General features: G+C 43.2%; 1 protein-coding gene across 2 annotated transcripts; it reads left to right on the top strand.

The window, feature by feature from the left end:
* The first annotated feature begins 268 nt into the window (after window positions 1-268).
* LOC110510130 (RNA-binding protein 4) lies at window positions 269-8,517 on the top strand. Of its 2 annotated transcripts, none has more exons than XM_021591476.2 (4): window positions 269-412; window positions 1,051-1,420; window positions 2,182-3,079; window positions 3,165-8,517. In XM_021591476.2, exons 2-4 carry the CDS (start codon window positions 1,063-1,065, stop codon window positions 3,448-3,450), a joined length of 1,542 nt encoding a protein of 513 aa, XP_021447151.1. In that variant the 5' UTR covers window positions 269-412; window positions 1,051-1,062; the 3' UTR covers window positions 3,451-8,517. The 2 variants fall into 2 exon arrangements, with proteins under 2 accessions (XP_021447151.1, XP_036823352.1); XM_036967457.1 differs by lacking the exon at window positions 269-412 and adding an exon at window positions 419-443.
* The last annotated feature ends 3,337 nt before the right edge of the window (window positions 8,518-11,854 follow it).

The raw sequence follows: 11,854 nt of genomic DNA, 5'->3' as shown, positions 1-11,854 counted from the left end.
TGAAATGTAAATGTCTGTTTAATTTGATACTTTAGAGAAAAGGATTGACATCATTTACCAGGCAAATGCAACAACAAGAAGGAATGGTTGAAAGCATAACATTAGGAATTCGAACACAAGGATCACTATGGTTGTAACACTCATAATGTCTGGGGCTTTGGGAGCGAGACCCAAGCGCTTTGCTGCAACAACATTACACGTCTGCTGGAGTGATAAGCAAAACTCACTTCTCTCAAACAACATGGTCATTTACATCGTAGAAAAAGATTGTAGCTGACATTGTGTAATACGCCTGCCATGAACGTTTACATGTAACCAGACTTCTGCTCTAGTGATTTGTTGAAAATATCATACGTCACTCTCTCAAAGATCGGAACCGGAGGTGGTCATTGGAAATATTGCACCACGTTAGGTAAGATGGATGCACAGTGTGCTTATTTTTTGTATGTGTAAACTTGAGTAATATTTGTTTAGCTTGGCAACTTTTATGAATGTACAATGTGATATAAAAATGTGCATAATGCTCTGAATAGTTGCAAATAGATGTAATTAGTTAAACTGCTTCTGAACATTATTTTTCAACACCGCAAAATGGCTAGTTTAGCTAGCCAGTAAGCTAACTCTAATCCGCGCCGAATTGATCATTTAGCTAGCCAGCTAGCGAGCCAGGATAAATCTGATCACACCTCGACCAACTAATATGTGTATAGTACAGCAATTTCATGTAACGATATGAGCATCTCGTGTTTCCCGATCGGGTGTTGCCAAGCATCACCGAATTGATGCCACCTCAACTCGAGAAGGGAGGGGGAAACTAACGTTAGCTTGCTAGCTAGGTTTTCTAATGTTGACTATGGACTAGTTTTAGCTTTATGCGTTAAACTATTGTTAGTTACTTGTCACGTTTTATTAAACTACTATATTCATGATTTGCCTATAGTGGTTGCATGCGGTTTTTCTTAAGACGCCCCTTAATAACAGTTATGTCATCAGCCAAAATGTAAACTTAAATTAGCTAGCTAGGTCACTGACACCCTGCTCCTTCCCCAGGTGTACCCAACCATGGAGTCAACGGATAAGAACGAAGCTATAAAGCTCTTTGTGGGGAACCTGGCTTTGGACACCTCTCAGGAGGACCTGACACAGCTCTTTGGGCCATACGGACAGGTGGTCACCTGCAGTGTACTCCGGCAGTTTGCCTTCATCCATCTCCAGGGAGATGGTGCTGCTGATCTAGCCATAAGGGAACTGAATGGACGGGAGTTCCGTGGCCGCAACCTGGTGGTTGAAGAGTCCCGCGGAAGGCCCATGCATTCCACCAAGGTCTTTGTGGGGAATCTCAGTGCCATGTGTTCTGCTGAAGACCTGCAAGAGCTCTTTCAGACCTTTGGGAAAGTTCTGGAGTGTGATAAGGTCAAAGGTGAGTCTCTACCCTCCCATCCATTTGTCAAAAGATTTTTAAGCAAATACTGGTATTCAAATTATACTGATAGGGGTATTTTCACCAAATTGTTCTGTTGAGGATACAAAACTGTGTGTAATGACGTCATGCACTCTGTTCTGTATCTTAACTCTTGTCAATGGTTTTGTCACAAAGTCTTGGGATAAACAGTACATTTGTCCATGGTGGTCTTGGAACGTGCACTCTAGCCTATAGCTCGCAGATACAACACACAGGGTACATGAGATTATGGCTAAGAGGAAGATCATTTTTATTGGTCAATTAAATGTAATCGACAGCCAATCACTGATAACTTTGTCACCAGCATCCAAATTAAGACCGTTTAAATGTATTGGAAATAGCATCAAGCTCATCAGGTTCATCATAACTTATTTTATCTGTTAATAAACTGCATTTTTTTCACCTCGTAGTAGGAGGACCGCGCAACATAGCATGAGTGCAAATTTACTTCCATATGATGGTTATTCTAGCAACAACTATGCAAAAAAAAGCATATCCACCACAGTTTATCGCATTATATTTCACCATAAAATTGTTTTTATACAATCCTGTCGAACGTGTTTTGTCAACATTTAGGAAAGTTAAGACAATTTTCGTTTCCATCAGGCCTATGGTGAGTTTTTATCAAACCTGTACTTTACTCATCAGAATGGATGGTAAACATGGTTAGTGGTTACTTTCATTAGCTGACTGTCTTATCATCCTGTGCTTGGTTACAGCGAGGCTCTCCTCCTCTGCGGGGTATGCCTTTGTACACATGGAGCGGAAGGAGGATGCAGTGCAGGCTATTGAGGCTCTCCATGGGACCACCTTCAAAGGCCGACCGCTCTCTGTGGAGCTCTCCAATGTGCAGCCCAGTAATCCCACCACGACTACAGCAAAGGCCCCCATCATGAGTCACTATGCCACTGAAAGCCCCTCCATCAACCCTCATATGGAGCACCACCAGAGTCAGGCTGCTGTACTGGCTGCTGCCGTTGCTGCAGCTGCAGGTCTGCCTCTTCAGGTGCAGCAGAGCTTGCACAACTCTGTCTACAACACAACGAGCTTTGATCCCACATACGCTGCGCTAAAGGGCATGACGGCAGCCAGCGCCACAGATGGTACTCCAGTGAGCCCTGCGGTCTACGGTGCCCTCGCCAGCCAGGTGTACGGCTCTGTAGCGGATCAGGTATACGACTCTATAGCCAACCAGGCCGCCAGCTATCAGAATTCAGCCACATCGGACGCAGAAGGCTACAGTAACCAGTACGACCCCACAGCTGGAGAGGCACCATCAGCCCAGGCTGCTGTCAACCCGGCCTATGGTGGAGCCTCGGCCCTCTACAACGCCAGCTCAGCCTATGGCTCCATGGGGGGTGCAGAACCCACTGCCCAGGCCATCTTTGAGGCAGCACGGGCCCGCTTCTTCCAGCAGGGCCAGCAGGTTCTAGCGGAGCAGCAGATGGGGACGAAGTCAGGGGACAGGGACCGCAGCCCAGTACGCCGCTCCACTCCACTGCTGCCTGACCCTGTGCCCCAGCCCTTCCCCCAGCCACGCCCCAAACGCCGCGCCCTCCTCCCAACGCCACCCGGCCGACCAGAGGACCCTGCTGCTGATAGAGACCCCATTGCCAGGTACATGATGCACGTTTGGGGCAGTTTTAGTTATTTTGAAGCAGATCAAACGTGTTCAACAGGCTTTCTCTTTTCTTAACTTCAGATGCTATGCAGAGTACTATCAGCAGGTCCAGCAGTACCAACAGTACCAGCAGTACCAACAACAGTACCAGCAGTACCAATATGGCTACCCTCCTCCAGCCCCGACCCAGATGCCCCCCACAATGCCCAACTACCAGATGCCCATGCAGGCCCCACCCCCGACGGAGGCCCACAACCTGGAAGCGCCTGCTACCTACGCCCCAGCTAGAGCGTATGATCCGCCTCCATCACACAAGGAGCCCCTCCTCCGCCGCCCTGACTACTCCCACATGCCAGAGCACCGATAACCCTTTACATTGCAGTGTGAATGTGTGTGTGTGTGTGTGAATGTGTGGGTTTTGAGTGATGTAGTTGTGTGGTCCAAATGTGCATCACTGCAAGTTTGCCCATTTATAATTCCCCTGTTTTGCATCTTCTCTTTTCTAAACACAATTCTGACTAGTTTATTTTTCACTTTATAGTATGCCTGGTTTTGCTTTGATAGTAACGCTGCCCCATAATGCAGTAATCTATATTGTGAAGTCGTTATGGTTTTAAGGAAGTGTATGGTTGTGATGTGTACTGGGGGCTCTGTAATGACTGCTCTTCCTTACACATCCCCGTCCCATAATCTGTCAAATATGCGAGAATATTAATCCATACCAGAGGAGTGCCTTGTTAAAAGCCTAGTTGAAATATATTGTGTAAAATAAATGTGTATATTTTTGAGCGATGAAGGAAGCACCCAAATCGATCCATGCATTTTTTAAATCAGAGCCTTGCCTCTGTCCTCAAGGTGACTTTAGCTCATCCAAATTAGCCATTAGTTCACATACACTACATGTCCAAAAGTATATGGACAGCCCTTCAAATTAGTGGAGTCAGCTATTTTAGCCACACTCGTTGTGGACAGGTGTATAAAATAGCTCACACAATGGCTCAGTCGCGAAGTGGTAGTCAACCCAAGCTCACAGAATAGGACCGCCGAGTGCTGAAGCGCGTAAAAATCATCTGTCCTCGGTTGCTACACCCACTACCGAGTTCCAAACTGCCTCAGGAAGCAACGTCAGCACAATAACTGTTTCTTCAGGAGCTTCATGAAATGGGTTTCCATGGCCGAACAGCCGCACGCAAGCATAAGATCACCATGCACAATTCCAAGCGTTGGCTTGAGTGGTGTAATGCTCACCGCCATTGGACTCTGGAGCAGTGGAAACACGTCTGGAGTGATGAATCATGCTTCACCATCTGGCAGTCCGACGGACAAATCTGGGTTTGGCGGATGCCAGGAGAACACTACCTGCTCAAATGGTGGAGGAGGAATAATAGTCTGGGGCTGTTTTTCATGGTTCCGGCTAGGTCCCTTATTTCCAGTGACATCTTAAAGCTACAGCATACAATGACATTCTAGATTATTCTGTGCTTCCAACTTTGTGGCAAAAGTTTGGGGAAGGCCTTTTCTTGTTTCAGCATGACAAAGCTCCCTGTGCACAGAGTTCCATACATTAATGGTCTGTCAAGATCGATGTGGAAGAACTTGGCCTGCCCAGAGCCCTGACCTTAACTCATCCCTTTGGGATGTTGGCCTAATCGCCCAACATCAGTGCCCGACCTCACTAATGTCTTGTGGCTGAATAGAAGCAACATCTACTGGAAATCCTTCCCAGAAGAGTGGAGGCTGCTATAGCAGCAAAGGGGGGACCAACTCCATATTAATACCCATGATTTTGGAATAAGATGTTTGACGAGCAGGTGTCCACATACTTTTGGCCATGTAGTGTATATAGTTTAGAGCTTAATTTTTCCATTGGCCAGATTTAGTTTTTTAAATTTATATTGCCTTCATCGAAGACCTTGATATGAAAAGTCACTGTTCCAATATGTTCCAGCGTATGTAGATCTTTGGTTAATAAAATGGTTAAAGGTTTTAGAGCTTGTGTTTAGAAAAAAAAAGAAGAAAAAAATGGAAAGCAAGGGGCAAAGTATCTTTACATATAGGCTAATTTGGACATGAGGACCAGTGTGACTGTATGTGTGGACACTTGTGAACATTCTAGGGGATCAATTTAAGCATGATGCCTTCACTTTTTATAACAATCACAGGAATACACATTCACACCTCAGTCATCAAACTTTCTCTCCATAATGTCTGGGGCTTTGGGAGCGAGACCCAGGCGCTTTGCTGCAACAACAGTACACATCTGCTGGAGTGAAATGCAAAACTCCCTTTTCTCTGGCCTCTGGGAATGTAGTCCTTCCCCACGTCTCACATGACCTCCCGTTGGAACTGATCAAATGTATCAGATAGAAATCCAACCAAGCGAACCACTTTAAGATTAGACAGGCTAGCTTTAAACTCGCATTTTCTGGGGGACTCGTTTTTTTATTTGCAGACAGTGATGCATGAATGCTTTCTATTGTTATACCATGAATACTAGCCTAGTGACTTAACTGGTTTCACCTCTGTTTGGTTTAAATGGAAAATGGAAATGTGGAAAGCCCTGCTGGTGGCAAGTGCATGCAGAGGGCTTCCTTTAAGCATGCCTTTCAGGATCTGAGGGTAATCGACTGCCATTTTGGGCCTCACCTTTTCTCCAAAGGACAAAAACTAGTGGGCTTTTCACACACAGTACTTTGTGTGGTTTGACCTTGTACAGGACAAACATGTTCTTTTTCTTTGTTTTCTTTTGGTTTAAGTGAACTTCCTGTGCGATCCTGATCATAATATTCTGTGAGAGTATTTACTTCAATTGGACCATCAGATTAATGAATTGTCTTAAATGGAGCCATTAGGCTGTCCAGGTTTGATGGAAACTCATTGGTTTCTATTATTCAGTATGTAACCTATTGAAACCTTAAGCCTCAAGCTTAAGTAATAAAAGTAGGAGTGATTTGGTTTGAGAATAAAACAACATGCGGCTGTATTTTTTTATAATTTAAACTAGGAAATGTTTTCCCTATCGGGTTAATTATTAGACATGCGATTAAACATGATATTAAATCGTTTCCATGTTTTTTTTCCCAAAGGATTTACTAATTATTTCAACCTTTCACGTCTGAAGGGAAACACCTTAAACAAAGATTATCCCATTCCTGTGAACTATGACAAGATCATTTCAAACAGTTCTCAATTGGGCTCTACCACTTGGTCTCAGCCTAGCTCTTCATTACACCTACCTCAGAACATGCGACAAACCTCATGGCAATGTTTGTTAGTTTGTCGCCGTGGGTGTCAGAAGAACAGTTGAAGGCAATCATATCATTAGAATGACAAATGTTTGTTGCCTTGCTGCGTCACAGTATTTGGATGTAGAAGTGAGCTGTAGACTACAGTTGGTTATGGATTGGTTTTAATTTCTGATAGGAAAAAATGTAATCGTTATCTCATTCTTTCTGGTTACCATGACAACATGCACCTGCTTATTGCACGTATATTCGTTGATATGGCTTTCTGTGATGTTTTAAAACTGTAGTGCATGACATTGTTACTGTTATTGCTCTTCCAGCTACGTTTTCCCTTCTCGCTAATTATTACAGCTAAAATGGCTCCTGGGTCCCTGGACGCCATGTTGTGTGTGACGGGGGAAGAAAATTAGTCGCGCAATGCCGTGGACGCAGTCCCCACAAAGGTAAAGCCCTCTGCCCCCGACCACGCCTGCACTTCGACCATACACTTCCCTCATTGACCCCACTCCTCCTTCACAACGAGGCACCCCATTTTATTATTTATTTAAGGTCTGTGATGCTGGAAGCCCAACAAACTATCACAAGACAACTAGTTTACAAGAACCTAGGGCCTGAATGTCAGGGCTTGTCCAATGGGTTAGTGAGGCCACACTCCCCTCATTGTAGTTGTAGTACTGCTACTAGTATGGTTGATAAGGGTAATCCCCACAAGGCACATACACTATTGAGCCTTTTGCAGACCCAACTGATCTGGGTTGACGCTAGATGTGCCTGTAAAATAGTCCAGTCATGGCTCTATCTGAGGCCATCTTCCTTTCCGAAATTAGACGACCCCCATCAACAGTAGTCATGGATTTTTCTTATTTTCTTTAATTCTATTGATGTTTTTAAAGGAATAATTTTGCCAAATTGAAATGAATCACACTGTATATTGTCATTAAATGAATCTTCAATTAATCACAGAAATGGGTTTTAAACCTGTACTCAAAACAGATTTAAGAAACTTAAGTTATTGTAATTACGGGTGGTCAGATTGGGGAATGCTGGAGTTGTTGCGTATGCTTGTGTTGTGGCATATTTTTCTGAGGTATTTCCAGTGAGACAAGATGTGCATTCACGCTCAAAACTGAGGCGTTCCAGCTGTGCTTTGAACGGCTAAGGACGCAGTGGTACGCAAAAGGCCAGATGAACGGAGGGAGGGAGGTAGGGCTATCGACCTCTGTCCCACGCATGCTGGGTGAGTAACCAATGCACCACTGCCCCGCTCAAATTCACCTACCTACCCCCCTCCCCCCCTTCAATCTGCAGCACAACGCCCAAACCCTCTCACTCTGATCCCATAACCAGTATATCTACAGGCCTACAACACCGTCCCCTCGAGAACATTCCACAGCTGCGTTAGCTTAGAAGACATGGATGTCAAGAGGACAACATTCAGTATTCTACGTTCCCTGTCTAGTTTTAAGTAAATTGTACATATCCTAATCAACCTGTTAAATTGTCTGATTACAATTTTCAAACATTGATTGGGAACCTTAATGTAATCATGTGGTTGATGTAAGATATGTTAGGCTGTTTTTACACAGGCAGCCCAATTTGGATCTTTTGCCAATACTTGGGCAGAAGATCAGAATTGGGCTGCCCGTGTAAATGCAGCCAAACACAAAAATTCCACCATATTGTTTTTGTTAAGTTTGTATTGCTTTGTTTATTGAGGACTTCAGTGGTCTCCCTCAATGAATGAGAGCTGGACTATATCGGCCTACGATACACCGTGCACGGTTTCAATCAAAGTCCCCTTACCTATCTGTCACGTTATAGTTTCGAATTGGCACTAATCATATCACTACTAAACAGTTTTTCTTCCAGTTTCCCAATCTTTCATCCATTGGAATTCCTGACATTTTTACAGAGACTTGTTTGAACGCATGTGGATTAGGACTGAAAACTATATGTAAGATCAAGCTTTATGAGAAATCAGGGAAAATACTGTACATCTGTAGATTACTGTTATTTGTCCATTACAGAAAATGAAAGACAGGTTGCTGATTGCAGAACCATTTATTGAAAGAAATAGAAATGAATCACCTGATGCTTAATTGAGAATTTGTTTTAATTTGTAGCTGTCAAATTCATTTCAATGAAGACACGTTGTTCTTTGTAAGTCTCAATAAATGACATTGAAACAACTCATTTGTTTTGAAGAGGCTACTTTTTAATGGGCATGAAGGGACATGTTTACTGAACTAAGAAGTATGACACAATGCTCTGCATTATGTGAATGTGGAATAAAGCCTTTCACATTGATTTTGATCATTTCTCACATATCCTGAACCTGCGACCTCTGGTTAATGGCAGTGCCCACCGAGACCTGTCACAAATGGCTGGCTACATATCAAGGACTTGATTGGAATGAATATCTTACACATGTCTGTTTGTGACCCTTATTGATTTGTAGATGAGAACTCTTGCAGTCTAGATCGATGCATCTGCAAGAGGCATACATGCATATCCACTAGTTCTGCCTAGTCTTTTTAGTGTCACTTATAGCCCCAGGTCAAGCCAGTCATATGTAACGAGATGCTGTTACATGTGTCTGCTTTGACCAGGGGTTTGAGTGCAGTCTACTTCGTGCGGCGGGTGCACCAGTGTCCCTACAATTTTGCGGGCTTAAGAGTTGACTGCTCAGTGCGTGTATGTTTAATTGAAAAGTGCAAATTAAATTGAGTACGTCGAGGGAATAAGCATCTCCCAAAGGAGACATCGAAATGACAGCAATTGAAATGTAGGTGCAATATGGTTCCTACATGATGACTTCGGACTCGGAGCACGTCTACATGAACCAAGAGGATGATTGGGACAGGGACCTTCTATTGGACCCCCATGGGAGAAACAGCAGCGCAAGGGGATTTGGCCCACAAATTTAGCATGGCGTTACTATTTACAAAATTAATGATTGGTACCTATGTAGCCTGCAGGATATATCCCCTCTGGATATACACTGAGTGGACAAAACATTAGGAACGCTCTCCTAATATTGAGTTGCACCCGACCCCCTTTGAACATCCTCAATTATAGTTATATTATAAACTGGTTCGAGCCCTGAATGCTGATTGGCTGAAAGCCGTGTCATATCAGACTATATACCAAGGGTATGACAAATTATTTTTACTGCTCTAATTACTTCTGGAACTAGTTTATAATAGCAATAAGGCACCTCTGGGGTTTGTGGTATATGGCCAATATACCACGGCTAATGGCTGTATCTTGGCACGCCACATAGCGTCGTGCATAAGAACAGCCCTGAACCTGGGATATTGGCCATATACCCCCGATGTGCCATATTGCTTTAATAATATATACATGATATGCCATTTACTTTTATTCAATGCATATGCATTTGACGTGTTACCGGGAATCGAATATACTAGCTTGGCATTGCAAGCACTGTACTCTACCAACTGAGCTGGGGGTATGGACTCTACAAGGTGTTGAAAGCTGTCCTCAGGGATTCTGACCCATGTGGACTTCAACGCTTTCCACAGTTGTGTCAAGTTGGCTGGATGTCTTTTGGGTGGTGGACCATTCTTGATACACAGGGGAAACTGTTGAGCCTGAAAAACCCAGCAGAGTTGCAGTTCTTGCAATTCTTGACACATACAAACCAGTGTGCTTGACACCTACTACCATACCCCATTCAAAGGCACTTCAATATTTTGTCTTGCCTTTTCCCCCTCTGAGTGGCACACACACAATCCATGTCTCAATTGTCTCAAGGCTTAAAAATCCTTAACCTGTCTCCTCACGTTTATCTACACTGATTGAAGTGGATTGAACAAGTGACATCAATAAGGGATGTTAGCTCTCACCTAGGTTCACCTGGTCAATCTGTCAAGGTGGTTCTAATGTTTTGTACACTGTATATCTGTTGTACCGCTTAAGGTCTCAGATAACAATTTGAATGAGTTGCCAGTGAACTTATTGATTAAATGATTGCTTGTACAATTCCATTTTGGGGATGGGTAAAATGGTCATTATAGTGTAGACCAGCTACAGGTAGGAAGGAGGATGCCTGAATCACATTTAAACTTGGCTGATCTAATTGAATACCGGCCATTCACTTGCTTGATTTGGGAAGATTCATTGCACATACCAGTTTTTATATGTACTTCAACCTATTTTCAACTGTCTGTCTGTATTACAGTGGTCATTGACAGGGGTAGCCTAGCCTACATTGGTTTCCCATCAGTGTGAGGGTAGTTGAGCCAAATATAAGTCTCTCAATTCCTATATTGCAGAGACTGCAGAAGATGACAACACCAAGACAGGGAGATGTAGAGTGGCAAGAGAGCTTACTGTATTTCAGACCCCCAAATAGACTATTGAACTATACATGCTTAACCCGCCCACCATATAATATTCCTACAGCCCATCAATCCCACTGCTACTGCAAGTATTTTGCCTCTTCATCGTTCTCTGGGGTTTTATGAGAGTACACCATGGTAGACTTGTCTTATCCAAAAATGGCCCTAAAACTTTTGAGGTAATAACCTCTAGATTCTGACAGTTTTTTTTTTTTTCTTTTTTTTTTTTTTCTTCTCATTTGTTGGTATGACAACATACAGCTTTAATACTCTAGAACAGCTGCCTGAATCCCTGATTTTGGAGTGCAGGCATCTGACCAGAAAGACTAGAAGTTCCAAATACTCAAGAACAAATGTGCTTACTAACTTACTCCACATAAGCCAAGGGAAATTATTGTCACAGAGGGCTCTATAATATCCTTGTTTGTTGTTGCTGCCAGTTGTATAGTCAGGATGCTCGGATAGAAATGCATTGTTCTCAGCACCCAGAACCAAATCAGCTATGATCGTCATAGACTGTTACACTGCACTTAGTAAACACTTAGGGCCCCCTATTTTGTGGCTTTTGAGAATTCATTGCATTGAGTATGGTCACCTTTTGCAATGGTATTTGTGTGGTATTTACCTGTAAAAATAATTCTGGGCATTATTTATTTACCTGTCGGAGCCCACTCCACTATGTACAGTGAGGAGAACAAGTATTTGATACACTGCCGATTTTGCAGGTTTTCCTACTTACAAAGCATGTAGAGGTCTGTAATTTTTATCATAGGTACACTTCAACTGTGAGAGACGGAATCTAAAACAAAAATCCAGAAAATCTCCCCACTGTATGTACTGTAGATCGCCACGTTTATCTATTTTAGCCTTCTGTTTGATGATGTAACACGTAGTTGGGTGTTCCCCTGGCTCAGTGGTGTAGTCCAGGGATTAGGCCTAGTCAATGTTTATGGAGGGCTGTCTGATCCTGCCTGTGGTCTCTGGATCCTGACAGCTGCAGGACTGTCTACCAATTTGTAACGTGTGAATTGGAATTTGTAACATATCATACGAATTGCAAGAAAATGATTATAATAACAAACAAAATATTCAATACGAAATGGATGACATTGTAAGCAGCATTTATAAATCCGTGTGTACCTTTCAGTAGACACCATGAAGC

This window comes from Oncorhynchus mykiss, chromosome Y, assembly GCF_013265735.2.
Source record: "Oncorhynchus mykiss isolate Arlee chromosome Y, USDA_OmykA_1.1, whole genome shotgun sequence".
In the NCBI taxonomy this organism is placed as follows: domain Eukaryota; kingdom Metazoa; phylum Chordata; class Actinopteri; order Salmoniformes; family Salmonidae; genus Oncorhynchus; species Oncorhynchus mykiss.
The sequence above is the reverse complement of the archived record's forward strand: the minus strand, read 5'-3'. Positions and strand labels throughout refer to the sequence as shown.

What these genes read in the sequence shown, in the direction of transcription:
- LOC110510130 (XM_021591476.2), top strand. Translation starts at nt 1,063, where the DNA reads ATGGAGTCAACGGATAAGAACGAAGCTATAAAGCTCTTTGTGGGGAAC. An exon ending in GGAGTGTGATAAGGTCAAAG is followed by an intron (nt 1,421 to 2,181) that starts GTGAGTCTCTAC and finishes GCTTGGTTACAG; the next exon opens with CGAGGCTCTCCTCCTCTGCG. An exon ending in GATAGAGACCCCATTGCCAG is followed by an intron (nt 3,080 to 3,164) that starts GTACATGATGCA and finishes TCTTAACTTCAG; the next exon opens with ATGCTATGCAGAGTACTATC.